The 23,816-nt window shown below is 34.8% G+C and overlaps 1 protein-coding gene across 1 annotated transcript; it reads right to left on the bottom strand.

Annotated features, from left to right (window-relative positions):
• Window positions 1-123: 123 nt before the first annotated feature.
• LOC137386927 (chymotrypsinogen A-like) lies at window positions 124-23,021 on the bottom strand. Its single transcript, XM_068073158.1, has 7 exons — window positions 22,917-23,021; window positions 18,034-18,241; window positions 11,073-11,127; window positions 9,324-9,441; window positions 4,698-4,850; window positions 2,261-2,397; window positions 124-797 (listed from the first exon to the last, which is right to left on the bottom strand). The coding sequence occupies exons 1-7, from the start codon at window positions 22,960-22,962 to the stop codon at window positions 639-641; spliced, it is 876 nt and encodes a 291-aa protein (XP_067929259.1). The 5' UTR covers window positions 22,963-23,021; the 3' UTR covers window positions 124-638.
• Window positions 23,022-23,816: the final 795 nt, after the last annotated feature.

Here is a 23,816-nt window from a genome sequence, read left to right as displayed (position 1 = left end):
TAATGCTCAAAATCTCTCATTTGTTTTTCTTATGTACTAGACTTTAAAAACATTACTCTAGCTGTTATGTTGCTAAGCAGTGCATTTTTCACTGAATATTTTTTGAGAAATCAATGCTTAAACTGTCAAAAATAATTGAATTTATGATGCTGGACAAGTAAGAATGTCATACACTTGAGAAAACATCAAAAACTTTCACACAATTGCTTGAGAGAAAAATTAATGCCAATTAAGGTTTGCTAATGTTTCAATAATACAGAGCAGATCACAGTGAGAAGCGTATTATGTAATTAGGTGAATTAAAGTGGTAATCCATAAACAATACGGTAACAGTACAAAAAAGCAAATTTTAAAGATAAAAAGTATATGTAACTTATTTATATTTAAGTTGATAAGATTGGGTTTACTGAGTCCTACAGTTAAGTGTATGGAAATTATAAGGCAGCACTATACCTTCGTGCATGACCGTATTTACATGTCAAATAGTGCCAAAATCATTTTAGTCGCAAGTATAGTTAGCCTCTACCAGTTTTTCTACCGGTTAGTCTAAGCAAAGACTGAAAACATGCAGTGGTCACATCTCAAAATAATCAGCTGTCTGAAGTGAATTGATTTAGGCTTGAAAGGAGCCAAGAGCTTTAATTTATATGTGAATTGATCCAAGACTCGAATGCTGAAATCCTAGATAGGACAACAGGAAATAGAGTGGGTTGGGTGTAGCTGATGAATGAGATGACCCCAACTTGTTTCAAATCGTCTGCTGCCGTTTTGCATACCAGAGGTCCTCCGGAATCACCCTATAACATATAATTGCAAAGCTTGCAAAATTAATGTTGTTTTTCCAGTTGCATATATCAATATCACCCATTTTTCATTACGAATGCATTAAATACATAAAAACAGTTAAGCATGGAGTTGAAGAGAATACAAAGCAAACATGCCTTACAATATACTGTAATGATCAAATTTCATACCTAACTAAATTAATTATGGATTTATTTAGCAACAAGATAGCTATACACGTGTCTGGTAACTAAACCCTAACCCCTCTTTCTATGTATGATAATCATTTCAGAGCCAACTACTTCTTTGGTGTTTTATCAACAAATTTCAATGCTACGAAAATACTTGTAATATTTCCTATGTTTTGGTCAATAAATTACCTTCTGACGTTCAGTAATATGTATGCCATATATAAATATATATTTTGGATATAAAAAAGGTTGAAGTTTATTAGTGAGCACATTATTCTAAATGTTTGGAAAGCACCCATTAGTACACACTCTCAAATTAAAACAGTTTTTCACAAACACATCTATTAAAAAAGATGGACCTGCATAAAGTTTTAGATTATCAGAAAGCGTCGAGATTTATCTATCATTTGCGATTGTTTTTTATGTTCGAGATTATCTGGCTGCCAGAATCATCTCAAACAGATTAAAATCGATCAAACTTGATGGCCGTTAAAATGCTCGCTACTAGCTTTGGTCAGGTTTTCACTTATTCAGTAACCATTTTACTGCGCTTGTTTGTAAATCACATGACAACAAATATCTGGAAAATACAGCTTTTGCAAAGATGATGCAATCTTTTGAGTTTCATAGTACATTGAAGATTGGGTAGGGAAGTGTATAAAACTACATGTACGTCAGAGAAATAAATAAGGGTCTCCTTAGATGTACTGCGGTGTAGTTCTCTGCCTGAGGGAAGAACCTAGTTGAGTGATATATTACATGTATTTCTGTTTTTCCTATCCAGAATTTTGTTATTCTAGAGTTGAGTAACTCCCACCATTCAGTAGTCTGCAACTATATCTAATAGGAAATATTAAATCGTTTTACACATTTATTATTATTTTGTTCTTACGGAATAAACTGAGCTTTTTAAAACATTACGGGCAGTAGTAGTAGACCAACAACATATAGTCAACCACAGTCTTAATTTTACGGTTTGATTGTATGCATAAGGAAATTTCTATTTGCAATTTCGTCGCATTGGTTGATGGACATCCTAACCTAGACATACCTTCCAATATACAAAACTGACTGCCGGTGAGCCTCGATCATTGGTTGGGATCCTAGTCTATTTTAATAAGTTTATAAACCAACAATATTTAATATGAATGACTGCGTTGTTATCGCGACACGACCACCTTCATCAACATGAACTTCTCCAATCTATCTACCAGCAATAATATTTATTAAAAGTAAATATCTCTACGGTAGTTGCTGTATATTTCAGAGACAAGTTAAAATCTTACATGACATGCTGACTGCATGTTGGCTGAACGGCCACCGGCACAAATCTGCGTTGGTGAAATATCCCAATACCTGGAGCAGGCCTCATTTGTTAAAATAGGCAGGTTTGCTTTCAATATTACATCTGCAGTTCCTGTGCCTGCAAAAATTTAATGTGTATGTGAATATATAATTTCTTGGTATACACTGTATATATTATACTAGCTGTGCCTCCCAGCATTGCCCGGGTATTAAAAATTAGCTTATAAACAATGAGAAGTGATGAGAGTTACCTGCCACTTGCTATTAGCCTGACGCATTGCCAATGGAAAAAGGTATTAAAAATCAGCTTATAAACAATGAGAAGTGATGAGAGTTGCCTACCATTTGCTATTAGCCTGGCACATTGCAAATGGAAAATTCCAGTAAGCTAGTTAACAAGCGCTAGGTTTCTAATGACGGTACGCCATGACACTGCCTAAGCATTGCCAGCTACAGCTATTCTAATAATAGCTATAGCTGGAGGGACACACATACTTTCACATTTATATATACAGTACTGTATATAGATTTCTGAAGGTATGTTTTTTGTTTTCGGTATGTCCAGCTATAACTATTAAAATGTTGGCTTTCAAATTCCACATTATGCTGGACTTGAACTAACGAAGATCGAGAACGCAGTTTGATAATACAAAGCTTTAACTACAAGACCACAGAAGCTCATACAATTGCTCACTCTTTATACATAACGTATACATCGTTTTCCTTTTTCACACCAAAATGGCGTCATGAAACAATTCTATGAACACTTTTAGCTCTATGAAACGCGATGCTTTTATGTCCTCGTCATATTAGGGCTAAAATGTTTTGGCAAAACGATATCAACAATAGACTCTCTCGATATTAGAATTTAGCGATAAAATTCTATTAACTCTATGAAACACAATGACTGTTTTTGCGCTTTTGTGAACTTTTATTTCCGGCTTTTTGTAAGGTTCAATTGCCAAATCGCTGTAGAAGTTAATACTTTTCACGCGGACAATTGTATCATCTCGAGTAGGAAAGCCTCTAGATTCTCTCACCTTCGATCAGACAAAGACACTATAATATCTCATTTTTACATATCGTCGTACCAGTATCGTCGTATTCAGAGTTTTGATGGATAGCTGCTGGTGGAACAGTAATGTTTTTATACATGCGCTTCTAAGGAAGAATTGTTATTATTAATTCAACATATTCAGAATTTCTATTTTTGTTAGTTCATATTAATTGTATTATTACCAAATCATCTCTTATTGTAATTGTAGCAAAACAGACTTGATTTAGGTATTACTTGCTAATTATTTCATTTTTACATCTAAACCCTTTCATAGTTGCTTTATTTTTTTAATTTATTTGACATTTTCTCATGATATGAAGTTTGAAAGTTGTTTGACAAAGTTTTAAAACCTTTATAGCTGTTAGAATGGTAAATGTTGTTATATGTTAAATACAAATAAATTTTCTGTGCAAAGTCTTTTTTATTACCCGGGCAACACCCGGGTACAAGTACAGCTTATGGTGTAAATTAGCAAGTACAAAGACAAGCTTAGCAAGTACAGCTTATGGTATGAAATGTTGAAAAAATACTTTACCGAAGTTGTTTTCTCACCGAGGAACGGATTAAAATTTGCATAATTTTATTTTAATGGGAAAAATTGTTTCGGATCTCGAACAACTCAGTTTTTGAACAACCTTGTGGAACAGATTATGTCCAAGAACCGAGGTTCCACTGTACGTTATTAAAAGATGTACGTCGCTGAAAGGTATGAAATTTTAAATTTACAGTGATTTTAAAACTTTTATTTTCTTTCTTAATTTATTTAAACTACACAAAACACTTCTCTCATGATATGTAGTTTGAAAGTTAAAATGGGAAATGTTGTTATATGTTAAATACAAATCAATTTTCTGTCCAAAGCATTTTTTATTACTCGGGCAACGCCGGGTATAAATATATAATATATATAATATGTATATATAATATATATGTATATTATATATATATATATTATATATTTTAACAATAGCTGAGAAGCAACTGAGAGCAAAGAAGCTAGAGTGATTATGATATATAAAAACATTAGGTTAATGCGACTAACGATTTATCTAAAGTTGTCAAATACTGACGAAAAATTGTTTAAAATCTTATTTGAGAAAGTTACAGCGAAATGTTTTTTAAAAATTCACTAAATGCCACAAAATGTAATATTGTTATTTAAGAATATAACCAGGCTAGGCTGTTGTGAACATGCACTAATATGTAGTCTTTGTGGGCAAAGAGGGAAGTAGTTTATTGATTGTGTTTAATTCTTCAACTTTTATGGAAAGTTATAGGGCTATAAACTTCACCCATTAAAGTCTGTTGGTATACTTAATAATTTTAGTCAGAAAAGAGCTAGCCTGTGAACGATGTCTTACCGATTTCATCGCAGCCCCATCCGTATGCCGTGCAACTCCCAGCTATAAAAGTATCAGTACTATTAGCTCGCTGCACCTTTCCAACTCTGGACGTCTCTCCAAATGGAATCGTCTCCTTTAACTTGACTAAGGCAATGTCATTTTCAAGGTCGCCTGAAAGTTTACCGACATTGCTTCATTACTTTAAATCATCCAGATTTAATGTAACATCAGAAACAAAACAGCTATTTGCTATGAGAATTGACTGACAGCGAAGCCGGCAGTGAAGATACTAAAGTCTGGTTCACACTATATCGCCATATCTTGGCGTTGATGACAAAATACTTCAGTGATAGATGATGATAACCATGTTCACACTATGACAAACTCTTCATAATTTGGATCAGCGAATACTTTCTAAACTTTATTTCTAGATTTGCGTGATTAAAAAGAAAAATGAATAGTATTTGAATCAAGCACGCAAGAACAAAAGAACCTATTTGTTTTTGCGTGATTGAATCAAATACCAGTCTCACAGCGACTATCATAAACGGAAATAAAGAGATCATGCTATTCTCAATCGCGAATTATTATCGCTGAAATGATTCAAATTAAAAAGGTAGTCATGGATGCTCGGCGAAAAATCGGGAAAGTTTGACAGCTGCAAGCTTTCCCAACATATCCGCATTGCTTTGTTGATGCCATCGGTTTATGGTTCAGATAATTGATGATGAATGCCAAAAGGAACATGCCGTCATACGGCGACATATTGTAAACCAGCCTTAATGCTGCAATTGCCATGATTTTCACTAATATAACTCTTTGGTCACCAGTTATTACGCCATGTACTCATTTCCCATGAGGCTATGCTGTGGAGTAGCAGTATGATGGTATAATAACATACACAACCATCAAAAAGTATGACGCAACTATTTTTAATGTTTTTACAGAAAATCATTTTTTGTGTTTCAATTTGATGAGGCTACGATGTTATGATTTTATATAAAGAGTGGCGCAACAGCACAGCCATCAATCTACCAGAAACTTCACAGTGCACCAAAGTAGCATTTTTTGACAGTCGGGCATGTCCATTCGAAGGCGAACATTTGTGTAACACCACATCTCTGGATATGAATAGAGCTAGTGACAATATTTTATCAATATTGTTTTCGTTAGCAGGAGAGCTTGTTTTCTTAACTGAGTATGTTCATTTCCTAGTAAGTATGGGCTTACATCCTGTCGTATCTCTCATAAATATCTTTTTTACAAACAGCAAAGATAATAAAGTATATCGATGCTCTGGAGCAAGCTCAGGCACAATATTATTAGATTAGCTTATATTACTTGTTGAAGCTCAATTAAAAATTTTAATTTATCAGAGGGGACTTAAATGGGGCAAACTCAGTGCCGTACAATCCACTTGGTGCCTGTCTCTAAACGGCCTGAAAATCTGGAGTCCTCTAGACCACGAAAATCAAAAGCAACTTGCTATATGTCCAAATGAAAGTGCGTGTTAGGTTATAAGGCATGTTTCTACGCCTGCTTAAAACCTTATTTCATAATTGAATGACTTGATTTCTTTCCTGTGGATTAGAGAATTAAAACCTCTTATTTATCAAAAATCAGCTTGAATGCCTCAACTTTTAAAATTAACTTTTACAGCTATACTAGCTATATGTTATTTAGAGAGCTTGCTTAAAAATTTAGATTGGCTCACATCTTGTGGATCCCTTTTTATGACTTTTTCTACTAGAGATCTTTATTTACTACATTCATGCAACGACGGAAAATACTTCAGTGAGCGATATGACAGAAAACCAAAATAAAAAAAACATTTTTATTTTGTAAGAATACAAGCAATAGATTTACTGATATCTCTTACTAATGGAAGCATTTGAAGATCATGTGAGATTCCAACCAAAGACTTGACAGTCTCCAACAGGTTGCTCTACGATTAATGCAAAATATACTTTTTTGTTGGCTTGTTATAATATGACAAATGATTGGCTGGTGAGCCTGGCAATGAAAATAAAAAGATTTTGTGAGTCTGTGTAATGTTCGGATGCCGCTACAAAGTGAGCATAAATGTTACAGCTATTTTACGGATGTGAGAGGATGTGTCTCACGGATGTTTTTGTCTCCATAGAATTGAAAATAACAGTGATTGTTGTGATCAACATTGATATTTCAGGATAACTATTTTGCCTTGGTGGTTTGTATCTTTGTGGTTGTATGATGAAGTAATCTTATGGTGTTGCTATAAACAATAAAATGTCATTAAATTCTATAATGCAATAGGTGGTTGTTCAGCCCAACTCCTTCAGAGTAACCTATTAGTAGCGTGACACCTGCAGCAGGTGTCTTTATTGACAACAATAACTTTCTGAAATGACACAGATCATAAAAAATATCAGTTTCATTAAAGGTCAGTATTTAAAAGTAAACCAAGGTCAAAAGAGCTGTATCAGCTTACATTGACCTTACATCGACCTTGGACTAGAAAATAAAAGCAACCTATAAAAGTAACATAAATTAAAGGCATTAACTTCTCCCCATTGCTTGAAGTGTTAGCCAGCTGTTAAACATGTTCATCTATCTTTTATTGCAGATAATCCTTACATAAGGTCAAGTTCGCTTTATGATAACTCGGAGTTATGACGTCATTTTCAAAATCGTGAGCATCAAAAATATGCTTGAAAAAGCTAAATGAAAATAAAAAAGTCTTTTTTCAGAACCATTAAAGTAATCATAAATGTATCGATATTACATGTATGCTAGCTATGACATTGTTTGTAGACACGCGCCCCTACCGGGAGTTAGTTTAATATCTGCCATAGAGGTGTCACATTATAATAATGGTACGTCCAAATGATGAATAAAAGGGAAAATGCCAAGAAAGCAAACAAAGAATATGTAGAAATATGTAACATCTACCACAATGTACTCAACAGCAGCCCAAGATTTCGTACAAACGTGTGCACGCACACAAAAAAACGAAAATAAAAAGTTAAAATTTAATGCACTTGTTGAAAGTTTACACTTATTATTAAAAAAAGCCGGTAGAAATCGAAGAAAGAGAAAAGATTAAGAAGTACATGACATGTGAATAGCCTCTGTATGCAAAACAGTAGCTACAAAGTGGAATGTTTATAAATGGAGGCTCAGAGGGTGTGGAGAGTCGCATAACGCCTTGGTACTAAGAATGTAATTCCCAGTGCACATTGCCTAATAAATAGGACTTTTTTATTAAATTAAACTGTTCTACAGAGTAATTGCTGACACTTGCATAAGGTGATATCTTGTCACATGATACCACAGCTGCTGCGTGTCAGTCACACCCATATCACTAAGTCATGGGGTATTGAGACAGAAGCAGGGAGTTGCGTAAGGGACAGCCGTCATGTTTTTATTAGTTAAAACAAACAGTTGAGCCAACAGTCATTCCCTGAACAGCAGCTATAGAACGCAACATCTGATCAAATGAATTTCTTGATTATTCATAGAATGGTTACAATTTCTTATCTATTTGATGACTTCTATTTAATTAATAACTTATTTTGTTGCTTTTATTGCTAGTGAACAAAATTTTTGGCGAAATAAAATTGTATGAAAAACTACGAATGAACTCTCTGACACTTAATAACTGGAGAGTGGTGAGTCCTGGCGAGTCCTGGCGAGCCCTGGCGAGCCCTGTCGAGTCCTGGCGAGTCCTGGCGAGTCCTGGCGAGCCCTGGCGAGCCCTGGCGAGTCCTGGCGAGTCCTGGCGAGTCCTGGCGAGTCCTGGCGAGTCCTGTCGAGTCCTGGCGAGTCCTACCTTGCCTATCTCACTCAACCTCTTTAAACTCTTTCAAGCCTAATCTTGTATATGCAGTAGAAGCAATGCCGTTGATCCTAAACTGTATCAACAACCTTTAATAAACTGTGAAAGCACTCAAAATATCCCAATTCCTTTTGAGCTGAATATAATTTATACGCTCTAAGCTTGTAGAACTCGATGACAAAATTAGAAACAAATAGAGTAAACAGTTTGTATTTCACAGAAAGTGTTATTTTAAAGATAACTGAAGAAACGTAACGATTGCGGTACACCGAGTCTGATAGAGCTTGTTTATTTATTATGAATAGAATAACAACTAGTTTTATTGTAAAGCTCTTATTGCTGAGAAGAAGAAACCTTTTATCTTTATGTATAACTTTATTACCAAGGACTTCAGTCACTGTGTCATTAAAAACTAGTGTGATGGCGGCAGCCATTTTATATTTCTACGCTAGTTTGAAATGCTCGCAGTCTTTAGGCGGAATCTTAAGAACTTGCAGTCTAATGAACTTGAAACTTTAGAATTATACTGAAAACTTATCATGCAAACAAATTTTCGTAATTTTAACTAAATCAAAAGTGAGAGAAAGATCAAAAGTGAGAGAAAGCAAAACATCACAGCCGAGCTTTCTCGGCATAGGATCTGCTGAGAAAACAACTTCCCAAAATGTTTAGGGCCAGAATTTAAACTGGTAAACAGTCAGCTCTGCAAAATCTGGTTGATGATTTAGGAACAAATGATAAACCTTTTGTTATTACTAACACTAACTGGCAGTTTTGCTACTGACCCTTTAGTCAGGTGACACATAGGAAGCTTAAATATAATTTACCTTTTGCATTGAAATCAGGGTGCTGGATGATCTCCTCTGCGTGATACTCCATCTGCTGCAGATTTACATTACCTACCAGCTTGCCAATCATGTGTAGAAACAATTCTGCAGATGTCCTCTACATAATTAAAAGGAAACTTTGTCAAGAGTCTGTCATGACCAACAGTACTCTAAAATATGCAACACTATAAAAACTTAGCAGAGAATCTTATTGTGACAGATATGGATGTTTAGCTCTGTACAACTTAAATCACTTTGTTTCCAAGAGCCAACAATTCTATTTAAAAACGAACATACATAATATTTTAGTAGATTTTTTTCAAAAAGTTGGCATTTTTTTATCATTTGCAATTGTTTTTAATGATGGAGGTGATCGGACTGCCAGATTAAAATTGAAAAAACTTGATCATGATTGAAATACTCAGAGGAATACTGCCTATGAAATGAGTTCACTAGTTGTCATCGTTGCTATAGCTGATATCGGCTATTGTGTTCAAATTAAAGTGTTATGTGTCTTTATTCTATCAGCCTCTGCAGCTACAGACGCCATAATCGCGCTTTCACTTGATCTGAGAACTTTAACCGTAATCAAGTTTGATAGGTTTTAATCTTGAAACATCCTGGCAGTCTGATCACCTCAAATATCAAAAATAATCGCAAAAAATAAAAAAGCCGATACTTTCTGATAAATCTACTAAAATTATGTGCAAGCTCATCTTTAAATTCACATTATAGTAGTTTATACTGACCCAACTTTTTTATTATTTTTCTTCTGGGCATGCAGGGTTCATATAAAATTTAGATGGTGATTAATCTATGACTGTGATGAGAGCGTAGTGTGCGCTCTGATAGACACATTTCATGATAATGCTGTTGCGCCATAGAGACACCGTTAAATAGGAGACAGCTAACAGGTTAAACAGATCAATTAACATAGACTAGGCCACAAAAAATAATAAATATGTCAGAAATATAATGAGTTATACCAAATAAATCAATAAACTAGAGAAAACAAATAGTACACCGTACACATTAATAAGTAGGTCAATTAACATAGACTAGGCCACAAAAAATAATAAATATGCCAGAAATATAATGAGTTATACCAAATAAATCAATAAACTAGAGAAAACAAATAGTACACCATACACATTAATAAGTAGGTCACAATAATTAATAAATAGGTCACAATAAATCGCAAATAAGCAATGATGATTACTGCGTCATGCACATAAATTAATCACTCAAGTGTAGTGGCAATAATAACAGTAAAAACATTTTCATATTTAAAATATCCTGGTAATGTTTAAAAACAAGATTCTGAACAATTTAAATAAATTTTGTGGAACGAAGATGGTGAACACCGGCAGCGGTATGAGACAATTATCAGCTCCCATTTTGCGCTACTTCAAACAAGTGAAAAAATTAATCAAACATGCTAAAGATTTGTCTGAAAAATTGTAGTTGTATGTTTTGTACCTGTCATAAAAAATTTCTTTCGCATGAAATGATAAAGTTTTGAACAGTCATTAGCACATCGCCAGACAATTACAGCAACATAATGTAGAAGGTCACAGCCCCGCATGTTTGAATTATGCTCCTCAATCTTTTTTAAATTTTAGAGTGATGAACGCAATAAACAAAGTGCTAACTCAATCAATGGTTATTAATCCAACTTCTGTTAAAAACAAACAAACATAAACTTATATCAACCCATATTTTCCAGAAGGCTTGAAGCCATATGCTTACCTCCAAGTTGGGCGATGCAATTCTTGCATGCCAGTCATCTGGGTCACTGATGCTTCTAAAAGTATTCATAAACTTTGTATTTTCTGTACAGAGCCTGTGGTCCATAGTTACATAATTGATTAAGATTTACTGTTAATAAATAACATACTTGTTATTGATGTTCTCATACTAGATATTTTGTATTCATTTTACAATCAGCAGCGAAACTAAAAAATTGATAAATATTGAGTTTATAAACAGCAATAGTAGCCAGTTGTAATATTTTTTTGCGAATAGAAATTTCCGCAGATTTTCGAAAAGTAGTAAGAAAGGTTAGAAAACTCTCACAACAACACAATAGAATGCTGATACTTCCATTCACACGAAGTATTATAATCAGGCAGTAGCAGCCTGCAATATAATGTAAAGATATCATAATATCCCAATGGCCAGCAATGAAATGTAATTTAATGTAACAATGTCCTGGCACTATAAAAAAATTTGGTGCCATGACTAAGATTCTTCTACAGTGATATCTACACACTAACATTATAACTGAACTATAACATGGCTACGGCTAGCGCAGAGGAACTATAGAGTTTACTTATACAACATGACATCAGTACTGAAATGCTTTGTTGATCAACAAACAAGTACAGTTCGTCAAGTAACAGAATCAAGTAACAGGAAATACAAACACTGCTATTCCCAAGTTTCAAAATTTTGATCAAACACTTGAGACTTGGGAACTATATCTACAACATTTCCAACATCCGCTAGTGTACAAGTTACACTAGCAAATGTTGGAACAGAAACTTCAGAGTACAAAGTATCTGAAGAACAAACAAAGCATGTTTATTGTCATGGGTAGTAGCAGAAACCTACTAGCTGATCATGAACCTTTGTGGTGGGTTTGAAGGGACGAAACAGCAGACTCTTGTTAACATAACTGAAGCCCTAACAAATTACTTCAAAAAAGATGTTCATATAAAAGCTGCAAAATAACAATTTTACAATACAAAGATGCAGCCTGGACAGTTTTATAGTGCTTGGGCAGCACAACTGAGAGGCCTTTGGAAGGATTGCTCGTTCACATGCTGCAGAACAGGGTGCGGAGAGAATTACATCGATGAACAGATACGAAATGTAATCCCACGACCAAACAAGAGCGAAGCGATTGATTGGGAGATTTATGATAAATGCACATGTGCACACAACTCTCAAAAAATTATCCGTTAATGGCCGTCGCCAAACCCTTGTAAAAAAATCCTATCAACCAATTTAACTATTTTTCAGTAAAGTCGTTTAAGTATAATAATGATACAAAACGCATATAAACCTATTTAAATATGTTACCAAGCCTTTGAAAGGTTACCGCAAATTCCTAAAACTAACCCATCTGATCGGATTATACACGAATAGACAGATTAATTTGGACGAAAATCGCTACAAAACGCTTGAAAAGCTTGGCTTAATAAAAGTTAAGACCGAAAATTGAAACGCCGAGCGACAAAGAATAGAACGATAAAGTCGTGCGCATTTCACACAAAAATAACTCGCACATTTCACCAGTCTATAGCATTGTTGAAGGTTTCTGTAATTAACGTAGGAGTACTGAAATCATTTCATTTTTGCTGATTATAAAGTAACTGACATTTTAGACTTTTGAGTACTTCGGTATTCTAACTGATGTACAATGCAGTGTAAGTAAAAGAAATGAAGATGATATTGTTTTCTAACGATTCTTATGAGATTTTAAGATTATGAGATTATACTTATGAGATTATAAAAACTATGACGTTTTTAAATGTAAACAAAATTCTTTATTGGTTTTATATTATTACTATATTAACAATATTGGTTATTATAATAATATCAGTGCATTTTACTTCTAATATAGGCCAATATTGCATTTCTCCTATTGCAGGGGAGAGATATAAACATAAAATCTTTTCCTTTCATTATTGCTGTTTGTTGTATATAATAACACCCACACCCAGTACATTACAGCTACCATTGCAGTTATCCTATTGCACTGCAGTGCCATTTGACTGCTAATATTGCATTTCTCAACCATCAGTACCCTTTCTTTTTTTCCAATATCTCTTTGGTCGTGGGCTGTATGACAGTGGAATTTCTAGTTATAAAAAAGACACCGCACCCTGACGTTAGACGCCAATTTCTACTTGATAACAATCCTACTCTACAAGACTACTTGCCAAAGCCAACAACTATACCAGAACTACTAACACGGATGGCATATTGAAAGGTACAACTGAGGAAGGTGGCAACAAAGTATCACATCAACCACGCAATAGACATAAGTTCTTCAACAGATGATCTAGTTTCAAGAGTTGTCCCGCATGCTTTACACAACATGCAAGGCAAAACTGTTCTTACAAATCATACGCTTGCAACTCTTGCCAAAAACTAGGACATCTGGAAGCAGTGTGTAAATCTAAAGACAAGCGTGAAGGCACGGCAGAAATACATCTACATGCAGCTATACTAAGGAAGCTGTTTGTAGTGTGTACAATGTCAACAGCATACATTACAGTTCTACAGATCGGCAAACGTGGTTAAACACACATATCAACAACAAAAGCTTACGGATGCAATGAGACACTGGAGTGACATGTTCTATGGCAAATTTAGAAACATAGCTTTAGGCTCACCAGCTATCACATCATCCAATGATGTACTATCACATGATCCAATGATGTGATAGCTATTTGCATGGCTATAGAAACTCTAAAATAGAGACTATCGGTGAATGTAGAGTTGATGTTGATGAGGCGAAAAACAATGAAAGACATGGTCTTATCATCATTAACTTGTCCAACAGCCAACTTATTTGGAGCCGATTGGACAAGTGGATTTGGGCTAACCGAACATTGATTGAGTGCTATCACAGATAACCATTTGGAAAAGCTGGTGAATAATGTAACACCTAACCTCAATGCCAAAGTTCAACTACTCGAAGCTAAGTACAGCAAAGTTTTCAAGCCAGGCTTAAATCATTGTAACAAAGTCAAAATTCCTTTACATCTTTGAGAGGACTCTAAACCTCACTTTAGCAAAGCAAGAGAAATAGCATTCAGTAAGAGTGATGATGTTAAGACTGAGCTAGGAAGACTAGAGGCTGAGAAGGTAATCAAGAAGTTTGATTTTAGTGATCGGGAAGCTAACATTGTGTGGGTCAGAAAACCTACCAATAAAATCTGAATTTGTGCAACTTTAAAGCACTTAATCAACAAGTCCACATTGACCAACACCCAATTCCTAAAATTGACGCGCTCATGGATAAACTTAAGAGGGAGGGGGAACACTTCTCCAAAATAGATATTGTCAATGTCAGCTTGAGTTGAATGAAAACGCCAAAAAACTTTGTGTAATTAACACTCCATCCGGATTTTACCAGTACTAGAGAATGTGTTTCGGAGTTGCCCCAAGCCCAGCATAGTTCCAAAGATACAGGAATAGCTTGGTTGCAAAACTACCTGGTGTTGCTGCTTACACGGATAATGTAATTGTTACCTGTGTAGATGAATAAAGTCATTGGAAACATCTGGAGAGATTGCTCATAAAACTACAGCATTATGGTATTGTGAAGGATATTCCCTAATACCTACGTATTACTACACCTTCAAGAACTCACGGGCTATAGTTTAAATGCTGTCAGATTAATATTTACCCTAATATTTAAATAGGCCTAGATAGCTACACTAAACTGTGATGAACAGTACTAGTGTAACCCCATAACCCCGAAAGGATGACTTTCGTGTTATAATTGCCACTTCAATAACGTAGTCCTATGTAATTGAGACAATCAATTGACATAGGATAATCAACTTGACATAGTGATATGATGACTATGGAAAGTTGTACAAACTCAAACAATATCTGAGATAATCAGATATTGATAGACCAATGCTGTTCGGTGATAAGCCGTTACAGCCTAGAATAGCATAGCATGCAACTAAAATCTTTTATCCACAATCTAGATTGATAGATATAACAACAAGCTTAATTTCACAGGTTATAATTCCTTTTATTTACTAATTCAGACTAAGACATACCTTGAATATAAAATAAGGCTTAGAATATATTTAGATAAGAGCAGGAAAAAGACTGAGTAAAAATAAGGTAACACATTATTTTATACCTTCTAAACATAGATGGTAGACCAATAAACTTAAAGCCTCTATTTACTTGGTCCAATCATTATCTTTTCACATGTAGGCTATTTACTCTGTAGTTCCGGCGTCAGCAGAAATACCAAGTTGACCACCGTTCTTAGCAAACAACATGATTCATAATTTCGTAATTCAAATCTACCCGTTGTTTGTCACGAAGAAGGCAAAATTCTCAGCCAAACAAAAATGGCCAACATATCGCAGATATTATATATAAATCCATTACAGTATTAGGGTTGGATCAGAAAAGTGTGAGTTCTTTATAGGGGAAGTAAAGTACCTAGAATACATTATAGACTCTCACAGAAAACGCCCCTCAGACAACTCTGCAAAAACTATTGAAGAGACGATTGTTTCAACAGATCTTTCTCAGGTGCAGCCATTTCTTGGAAAAGTGTAACATTATGAGTGGTTTATTGAGATTCTGTCGTCGAAAGCTGCCCCACTGTATGATCTGACACATAAAAAAGCAGAGTTTGAATGAAAAGCAAAACAAAATGAGGCTTTCAAAGCACTAAAGAAGTCTATAATAAACACTACAAAACTCACATATTATGACTCCAGCAAAGATCTAATTCTAGCTACTGACGATTCAGCATATGGTATAGGCATTTGCTTGTTGTAGAAAGGTGGTGCTGAAGTACCAAATGCACATGCTTCAAAAATCCTTACCACAAGTCAAATGAACTAATCACAAATCGACAAAAAGGCTTTCAGCATTATCTATGGTAATAATGCAGTATTCATTGTTCAAACCAAACAGGGACTGTTTAAATGACACAGCAACCAACTCCAGCCTAGAATTCATATGATGACATCTGACAATGACCTTGCATCTGCCAATGACCTTGCATCTGCCAATGACCTTGCATCTGACAATGACCTTGCATCTGACAATGACCTTGCATCTGCCAATGGTTTACCAACCCCAATGCAAGAAAACAATCCTCCTAGTCCAGTGTTACCTCCATTAGCTCATACTCACTGATACCCTCAGCAGTTAGAAGGTGCGGGAGTTTCTATCGATATCTATTATAGTGCTATCTATAGTGCTATCTATAGTGAGGCTCCCACAGTGTAGATTTTTATGGCAAATTCATTCTTTTTTGTTGACAGTACAAAAATAAACATAATGAGGGGGAGGAACTGTTGAAATTTCATTGTACACATGTTCCCATGCTACTTTGAACTTAGCTGTTTTTCATTATGATATCATGACATCGCTTTAGGTGTAGGTCTGTTTACATAAACATTACATAGTCATCAGGCACCGTCATTTTGCAATTACTTATAATGTTATATGCTCGTTCTTTCGTTTGTAATGGCTTCCTGGTATAAAGTCTCATAGCCTACACATGCCTGCTCTTCCTTCTCACAGTCATTAGTATAAAAACACAACAAGATCCAAAGTCTACCAGAGTTCCACAGTTTGAATACATAAACTGGCAAGTTAATGTCCCATTCTCTCTTTTTCCCTTTTTTTCTGTTCCCATTTCTCGCTCCATCTTTCTCCTTCTCTTTTTCTCCTTCTCCCGCTCTCTCTGTTCCCATTTCTCACTCTTTCTTGCTCTCTCCCTCTCTCTCAATCACTTACACTTTCTTTCTCTTTCTCTCTCTTCCACACTATTCCTCCGCAAATGTGAGGGCACTGCTTATCTTACACTTCCTTCAAAATTTTTTATATTGTATTACTTAAGAAGGCCTTCAAATCAGGCAACACATTTGTTTTTTAACTGTATTTGACATTAATATCATCTCTAAAAAATGCTTTTCATAATGGGCTATTAAAAACATAATTCCAAACAAAGAAATGTGACAATTTGGACCCGAGGGAAGGAACTTTCTGAACTACTCTCATGTATTTCAACAGTGACTTAAAAATAGTGGTAACGATATTACCTAGTCTGACAGTGGGATGGGAAAGCAAGAAGTGGTTTCTCTTTGGATAGCCATGCTAGCTCATATATTTACATCTTTAAATTTTATTTGAAGTATACTTTATCATATTTTTAATATGTTCTATATACCAAAGAGCTACTTTAAATATTAATTCTGATTGAAAATTTAAAACACCTGACAAAAGTGACCTCTGATGTCATTGCTAAAAACAGACATTCTCTAAGCTCTAGATCTCTTGCCATATCTATATTATTATTGGTCGTTGTCAGTCCGTTTGTGCATGTGTCAGTTTGCTTTTTCTGTCGCAAAGCAGTCCATATTTTTTGATTAAAAATTATGCTAGAGCTTTGAAAGGTGGCCAATTAGCTCAGTTGGTTAGAGCATCAGACTAATAAGCTGAATGTCTTGGATTTGAGTTGCATTCTGGCCAATATTATAGTCTGCACCCATCGAGTGGGCAGAATTACGTGATTGCTGAAAGTTGGCACATTTAAAACAACTGCTATATTAAGACAAAAATAAAATGCTTTGACATCTAGACCACACTTTATCATTTCTAGCAATTTAATATTGATTTAAAAGTTACCTTTTACTAACAGCAAACCTGTAAGTTCTCTTAAATTCATCTTAAATGAAGTAGATTTCTGATAGAAGGAATTATAATAGAAGTTGTATTCTGACCAATGAGGATCACTCATTTCAATTAATCAAATACACATAAATCAATTCTCATTTGATCAATTATTATCAGGAAACAAATTATATACTACAACACTATGATGGTATCTTTTAAAAAGTTCCCAAATTTCTCTTTTTCCAAATATGCATATTTAGACTCTCAGAACTACTCTAAGAATCTCCATAGTCTTAAAGGGATTGAATATTACCTGAAACAGTGGGCGGCGGTCAAGATCCACCGCTCTGATATTATAGTGCCACCACAGTACGCATGTGAATATGAAGTTGGAATGCCAAAGAAGGTACTTTTGACTGCCTCACCCTGCAAAGAGACCATGTAAGGCGACTCCGAATGGTCACTCTCTATGCCGCTGATGAGCCGTTTCACACGCCCTTCTCGTCCATTTACCGCAACAGCTGCAGCAAATAAAAAAATACATAAGAAATGTCACTGTCAAAAAAAATTCTTTAGTTTACCATTTTAGTTTGCCCTGTTTTAGTTACCCTTACAGATGCTTGTGTGTTTAACCTGAGGCTAGAAAACATTAAATGAAATTGACACTCAAACCTTATATATTAGAGTAATATGATACCTTGTAATAAACAATTTTCCAGTACAAAACTCTCATATTACAAAAGCACGCTGCAACATCGTCCAGGGTTAATTTGTATTTAGAGGAGTGAGATGACTACAGCTGCTGGGAGCTTACATATGCACAGCTTCCTCATAGCATCATTACTTAGTCTGGGAAACTGTTAACTACCTCCGTAGTTGCCTATTACTTGATGATCAAACCCTGTAGGGTGCAGAGTGACTCTAAGACTCCAGTGAGTGAAAAGATGAAATGCAAACACAACTTTGTGTAATTTGAGAATCCCATGCTAACCACAAAAGAGTATGTATGTTAGACTATCAAAATCTACCTATTATTAAATGAGGTGCTAAGACTTTCTTTACACTTACATGTACAGTCACTAAACTCACTTTATTGACCTGTTTCATGCAAACTTCCGCCGAGTCACTAAAATACTTGATACTTGATCTTAATTCCTACGGTTTCTGACAAACAGCCTCTTATACACCCACTCGTGGTCTGATTGACAATGCAGGAAACTCGGGCATCACCATGCTTAATGCTAGTGGATTAATAACCTTGGAGTCATCTTGTACATAAAACTTTCAGGAAAATGTAGATTGGATAAAAACTTGACATGAAAAACTGGTGCTTACGGCACAGGTGTTCTTTAAGAGTTGTCTTACCGATGCTTTAATGAATACATAGGCTGAAATCATAGACTGATGTTTTCTTCACTATACTTTAGACAAACTTGCTAGTTTGAAGTAATAGCAAACTAGCTGTTTTGTGAAAATGAATGTTTTATTAATTTCACGAATCGCTTCAAATATCAGCCATCCTAAACTGATTGCCAGTATCAATGCGAGTGCATGTTGAGCACATCATGGCTCCTATTGACATCTCTTTAGCCCCCTATTAAATAACCTTTTCCACACGTTGGAATGGAATGATTGAATTTAACTGAAGTTAGGATTTATCCACTCATTGCTGCAGATATCTGCAGTTGAATTTAGGTACCTAACTTTGAATCAGTAAACTTAACTATACCCGCCATACAGCAAAGCTTTACCTTGGTTGAAACACATAACAACTATAGTCGTTTCAAATCAGCGACAATATCAACTCCTATCGACTTGAAAGCCATTTCTTAAGCTTTCAATACAAGCGATTGAGTTTAAACTTGTGAGGCGAAACATTTCGTTAACAAAGAACCTCAGTATCTTCTCAAACAAGTTTTTTCAAGTATGAAGCATATTTTTTAATGCCAAATAAAATTTTTTTCAAAAGACTCATTTACCAGTATTTAATAACTCAAAGAAATAACGAGAATATTTCTTGTTCAAGTTTTTTTGTTTTTTCATAAGCGAGTGACTTGTTGAGCCTGGTCGTTGCCTACCAAATGCCATTGAAATATTGTAGTTTATTTTCCTAATATTAAATTTGATCAAACAGGTGCAACTACAATTCGTTCAAGCTGTTGACAAATTGTCTATTATAAATTTTATTTGCGCTTTAGATTGTTGTTTTTATTAATATGATTATTATATCATTCTTAAACATAAGTCACACTTTTGCATAAAAGTGCTTTAAATGAATGACTCACGAAAGAGGCATGCATCTTTTATTAGACTGTCGTTACACGATGTGATGTCCTGTGATATCCGCAATAATATAGGCCCTAATAGAGTTTTAGTTGATTTATAATTATTTTGTAGGCCTAGAAATTAATCAGGCTGATGTGGCTGTCACCAGGTCAATAAGGTCAACAAGGTCAATCAGTTGATGGAATAGAACTCAATTTATTTATAGCGAACTATTAAGTAACCTGAGTGAACAACTCCTGAAACATGACTGGTTCTTGTTGCCGGGCACTGCCTGCTTATAAACAAAAAAATTATGGAAAATTACTGAATAGACATGCGCATTTCTCATGTCAATTGTGCAATCATGAGAAATGCACAATGAGTCATGCATTGATCATGTACAGAATGTATTCTAATAAACTATACAGTAATTACAGTAAACCATGTTATATATCCACAAACAACACAAAGTGCCAAACAATAAGTTATTAGAAACAAAAGCAAAAATAAACAATAATAAAACAACATATATATCGACAAATAATAAACATGCACAGATAAGACTAGAGTTGGTGACACATTGCCCACATTCACAGCTTGTCAAGTTGGCACATGGATGCATCAGATGCCTTCAAATGTTTGCCATAATATACCATATCATGTTGTGTTATATCTTCCATGGATTGAAACAATTTTTAATCCCAAGGAAAAGAATGATAAGATTCATTGTTTAGCTAGATGAAGTTTAGCAAGAAGAGAACAACTCCAGCAACCTTAGTAGGAAGACAACCATGAGCAAGGAATGAATGACAGACTGCTTGTATTTTGGCTAGTTATAGTTACATGGTCTATATCAGTTTTTGTGACTTGGAACTTCTTTATTCTATATGTATTGGATACGATCTTTTAATGGTTGAACTAATATCTATAATATATAATATAATATCAATAATAGGTGACTGCTTACCTCTTCTCCTGCCAATATGTATACTAGAATTCAAGTCTTAGAATTGTAATAGTTGGACAGGTGCCAGAAGTATTCTCCGCTATTGATAGTCATAAGAACTGAAGCCTGATACAGTGGACCCCTGGCTTACGACTTTAATTCGTTTCAGTGTTCGCACCGTATAACGAAAATGTTGTATAAAGGGGTATAAAAACCCATGGTAATTATTTAATGCAAACACCCTTGGTAAAAAATCATCAAAATTTTATGTAAGTACGTGCTGTACATTTTAAAAATTAGGAACAAAATAGTATGTTAACATTAGTAACTATAGTTACTTACTGTAACGTTAGTGTGTTTAGTGTATTTAGTGGTTATGATTTGCAACAAAATGTAATATTATGTAAAACATATAGCATAAACATTGAATTTAACTTAAATGAATTTAGCTTACTAAACACATACTTAAAGCTAAGTATTAGTATGTATTTTACTAAACTTCAACTTTTTTCAACTTTGACCTCACTATTTTGCCCCATATCTGTTTCCGGTTTCGTTTTCACTACAACTTATAAGGAATAACCCTAAACTGCATTGTATTTCTTTCAAGCGTTGTGAGAGTGATTTCGGCAAATAGCATATCAGCATTGTCGTTATCCCGATATATGCAGCATACTGACTACCAAATTTTAGTTTTGAGAGAAATCCTTGTTGATATTGTACAGCAAAAAACAAGTCGAATGGAGGAGATGAAACAACATTGTGTGTGACATCGTAAGGCGGGAAAATCGTATAAAAGAGACATTGTGACTTGGGGGCGCACAGTACATCTATGCAATACACAAATTCTGGGACTGTATAATTTAAGTGTATGAGTTATGTGCATGATTGTATAACTTTTCATTGGCATTAGTAAGCATCAACAAACCGGGTGTTTTTCATTACCTGCCAAAGGATATAAAAACAACGAAAAGGCCTGAACCAGGAATTATTGAGGGTTGAACAAAAGCGTTTTTGTTTTGTTATAAAGTCATTACATGTTGTGATTTGCGTGAACTATATTTTACATATTTGTGTGACCAATAGGCCTACTGCTAAAGTCATTATCCCGTATAGCTGTTACTATCTCGTGTTCAGTTGTCGTTTAGTCAGTCAAAGACACACATGTACACATCCTGAACTCTCACCAGTCTCATATACTACAATGACTAATGCATACTGCAAGCAACTTAACAATGTTAGTTTCTAACAATGTTGGTAACAACTTAACAAAAGTTGGTAATATAATATTAATGAGAAGGAGTCGAGATAGTGAATTGAAAGTTGCAGCAACAAAAAGTTTATAAACTGAAGTATTCAATGATGGATGTAGTATTTGGTGTCAAGGAATGGAAAACGATGTTTGTCAAACATCTATGTGTTTTGATTAGGCAATCGGTTGTCTGAACAGAAGTTCTTATAAAGAAAGGCAAGGAACGGAAGGCAATTGCAATATTGTCCACTGAGCCGTTCCTTGTACCTGACGAAAGAAGCATCAGTACCTTTGTCAGCAATGACTAGCTCAAACAGACAGACAGATTTAAAGTAAAAAAATTGACAGCAGAGAGTCATAGAAGTTGTAGAGGCAGCTACCGCTGACCTGGCAGCATTAATTTACACTCGCTGAAGGTTGTTATAGTTTTTTATATCTCCACACTGGTTAGTCAAACTTTATTTACTAAGATTGTGTTCCATTTTTAATACTATGGCTTGCACACAGATATGAAAAGTGTCAACAAGTTAAAAGTGGCGTCATTAGATAAAACATAACAGCAAAGCCTATTGTACAAAAATCCTGTAAGTAAATTCACATAAAAATAGTTACTGTCAGTGTTGTAGCAGTTTCTCCTAACTTGCTTTCTAATTACACCAAAAAGGAAAATCTGCAAATATAACATACACTTGTCTTAGCTTACTATTTCACACCTGTAAACCAGTAAACTTACCAGTGAAAACGCACAGAGCAATCGTAATAAGAATCTTGAACTGCATGTCGCTTGTCTGTGTTCCTCAGTCCTCTCTGCTTGTTTATATACTAAGGGACATTTTCCTCATCTAATATGATCTGCTGACATTCACCTTTGACCCTAGAAAACCTCAACAGCCGATGCTGTATTATGTGGGAGTAGACAACAACTGTCAAACATTTGTCATAGATTCACATCCAACCAGCCTGATAACTGCGTAAGGAAACCACAGCGGTAAACTTGTTTGTCAGTTGTGGTTCATTGGAGTGAGGCTTGGAGTATCTTGGAGTAGCTTGGAGCTTGGAGTAGCTTGGAGACTGGCTTATCATAGCAAAGTTTCATATGAATGAACTAAACTACTAAACTACTAAACTATACATGTTTGGGTTTTAAGGAAGGTTTAAAAAAAAGAAAAGTCCTAAGAAAGAAATGCTGTGACAAATTTAGGACCGAGGAGCAAAGTTCTGGCTTTTTGTAAAAGATGCAAGTAACAATAATTATGGGAATGCTTTACAACATATTGAGATTACAGTTATGCGTTCATTAAATATTTTAAAGTACGAAATGAGCATTCAAGGTGTATCAACAGAGAATTTACATCTTTATGAAATCAACTATCAAAATCACAGGTTTCCTGAGCCCAAAAAACAACCAAAACGCAAAGCTTGACTAGATCACATTCTGTGCAGTTAATATTATCCACCGTTATTATTTTTATAGCTGTATTTCGATAATTTCAATAAATTTAATTAATAGTTTTTAATAATTTTTTATAGTTTTAATTTCCACAATAATTTGTAATTATTTGTTGTATTTGAAAGTTCTTTCTAATCTTTACTATAGGTAATAACGGCTGTCTCTATTCGTTCATCCGTATGT

The sequence above is a fragment of the Watersipora subatra genome, chromosome 2, assembly GCF_963576615.1.
Source record: "Watersipora subatra chromosome 2, tzWatSuba1.1, whole genome shotgun sequence".
NCBI classification, from domain to species: Eukaryota; Metazoa; Bryozoa; class Gymnolaemata; order Cheilostomatida; family Watersiporidae; genus Watersipora; species Watersipora subatra.
The sequence above is the reverse complement of the archived record's forward strand: the minus strand, read 5'-3'. Positions and strand labels throughout refer to the sequence as shown.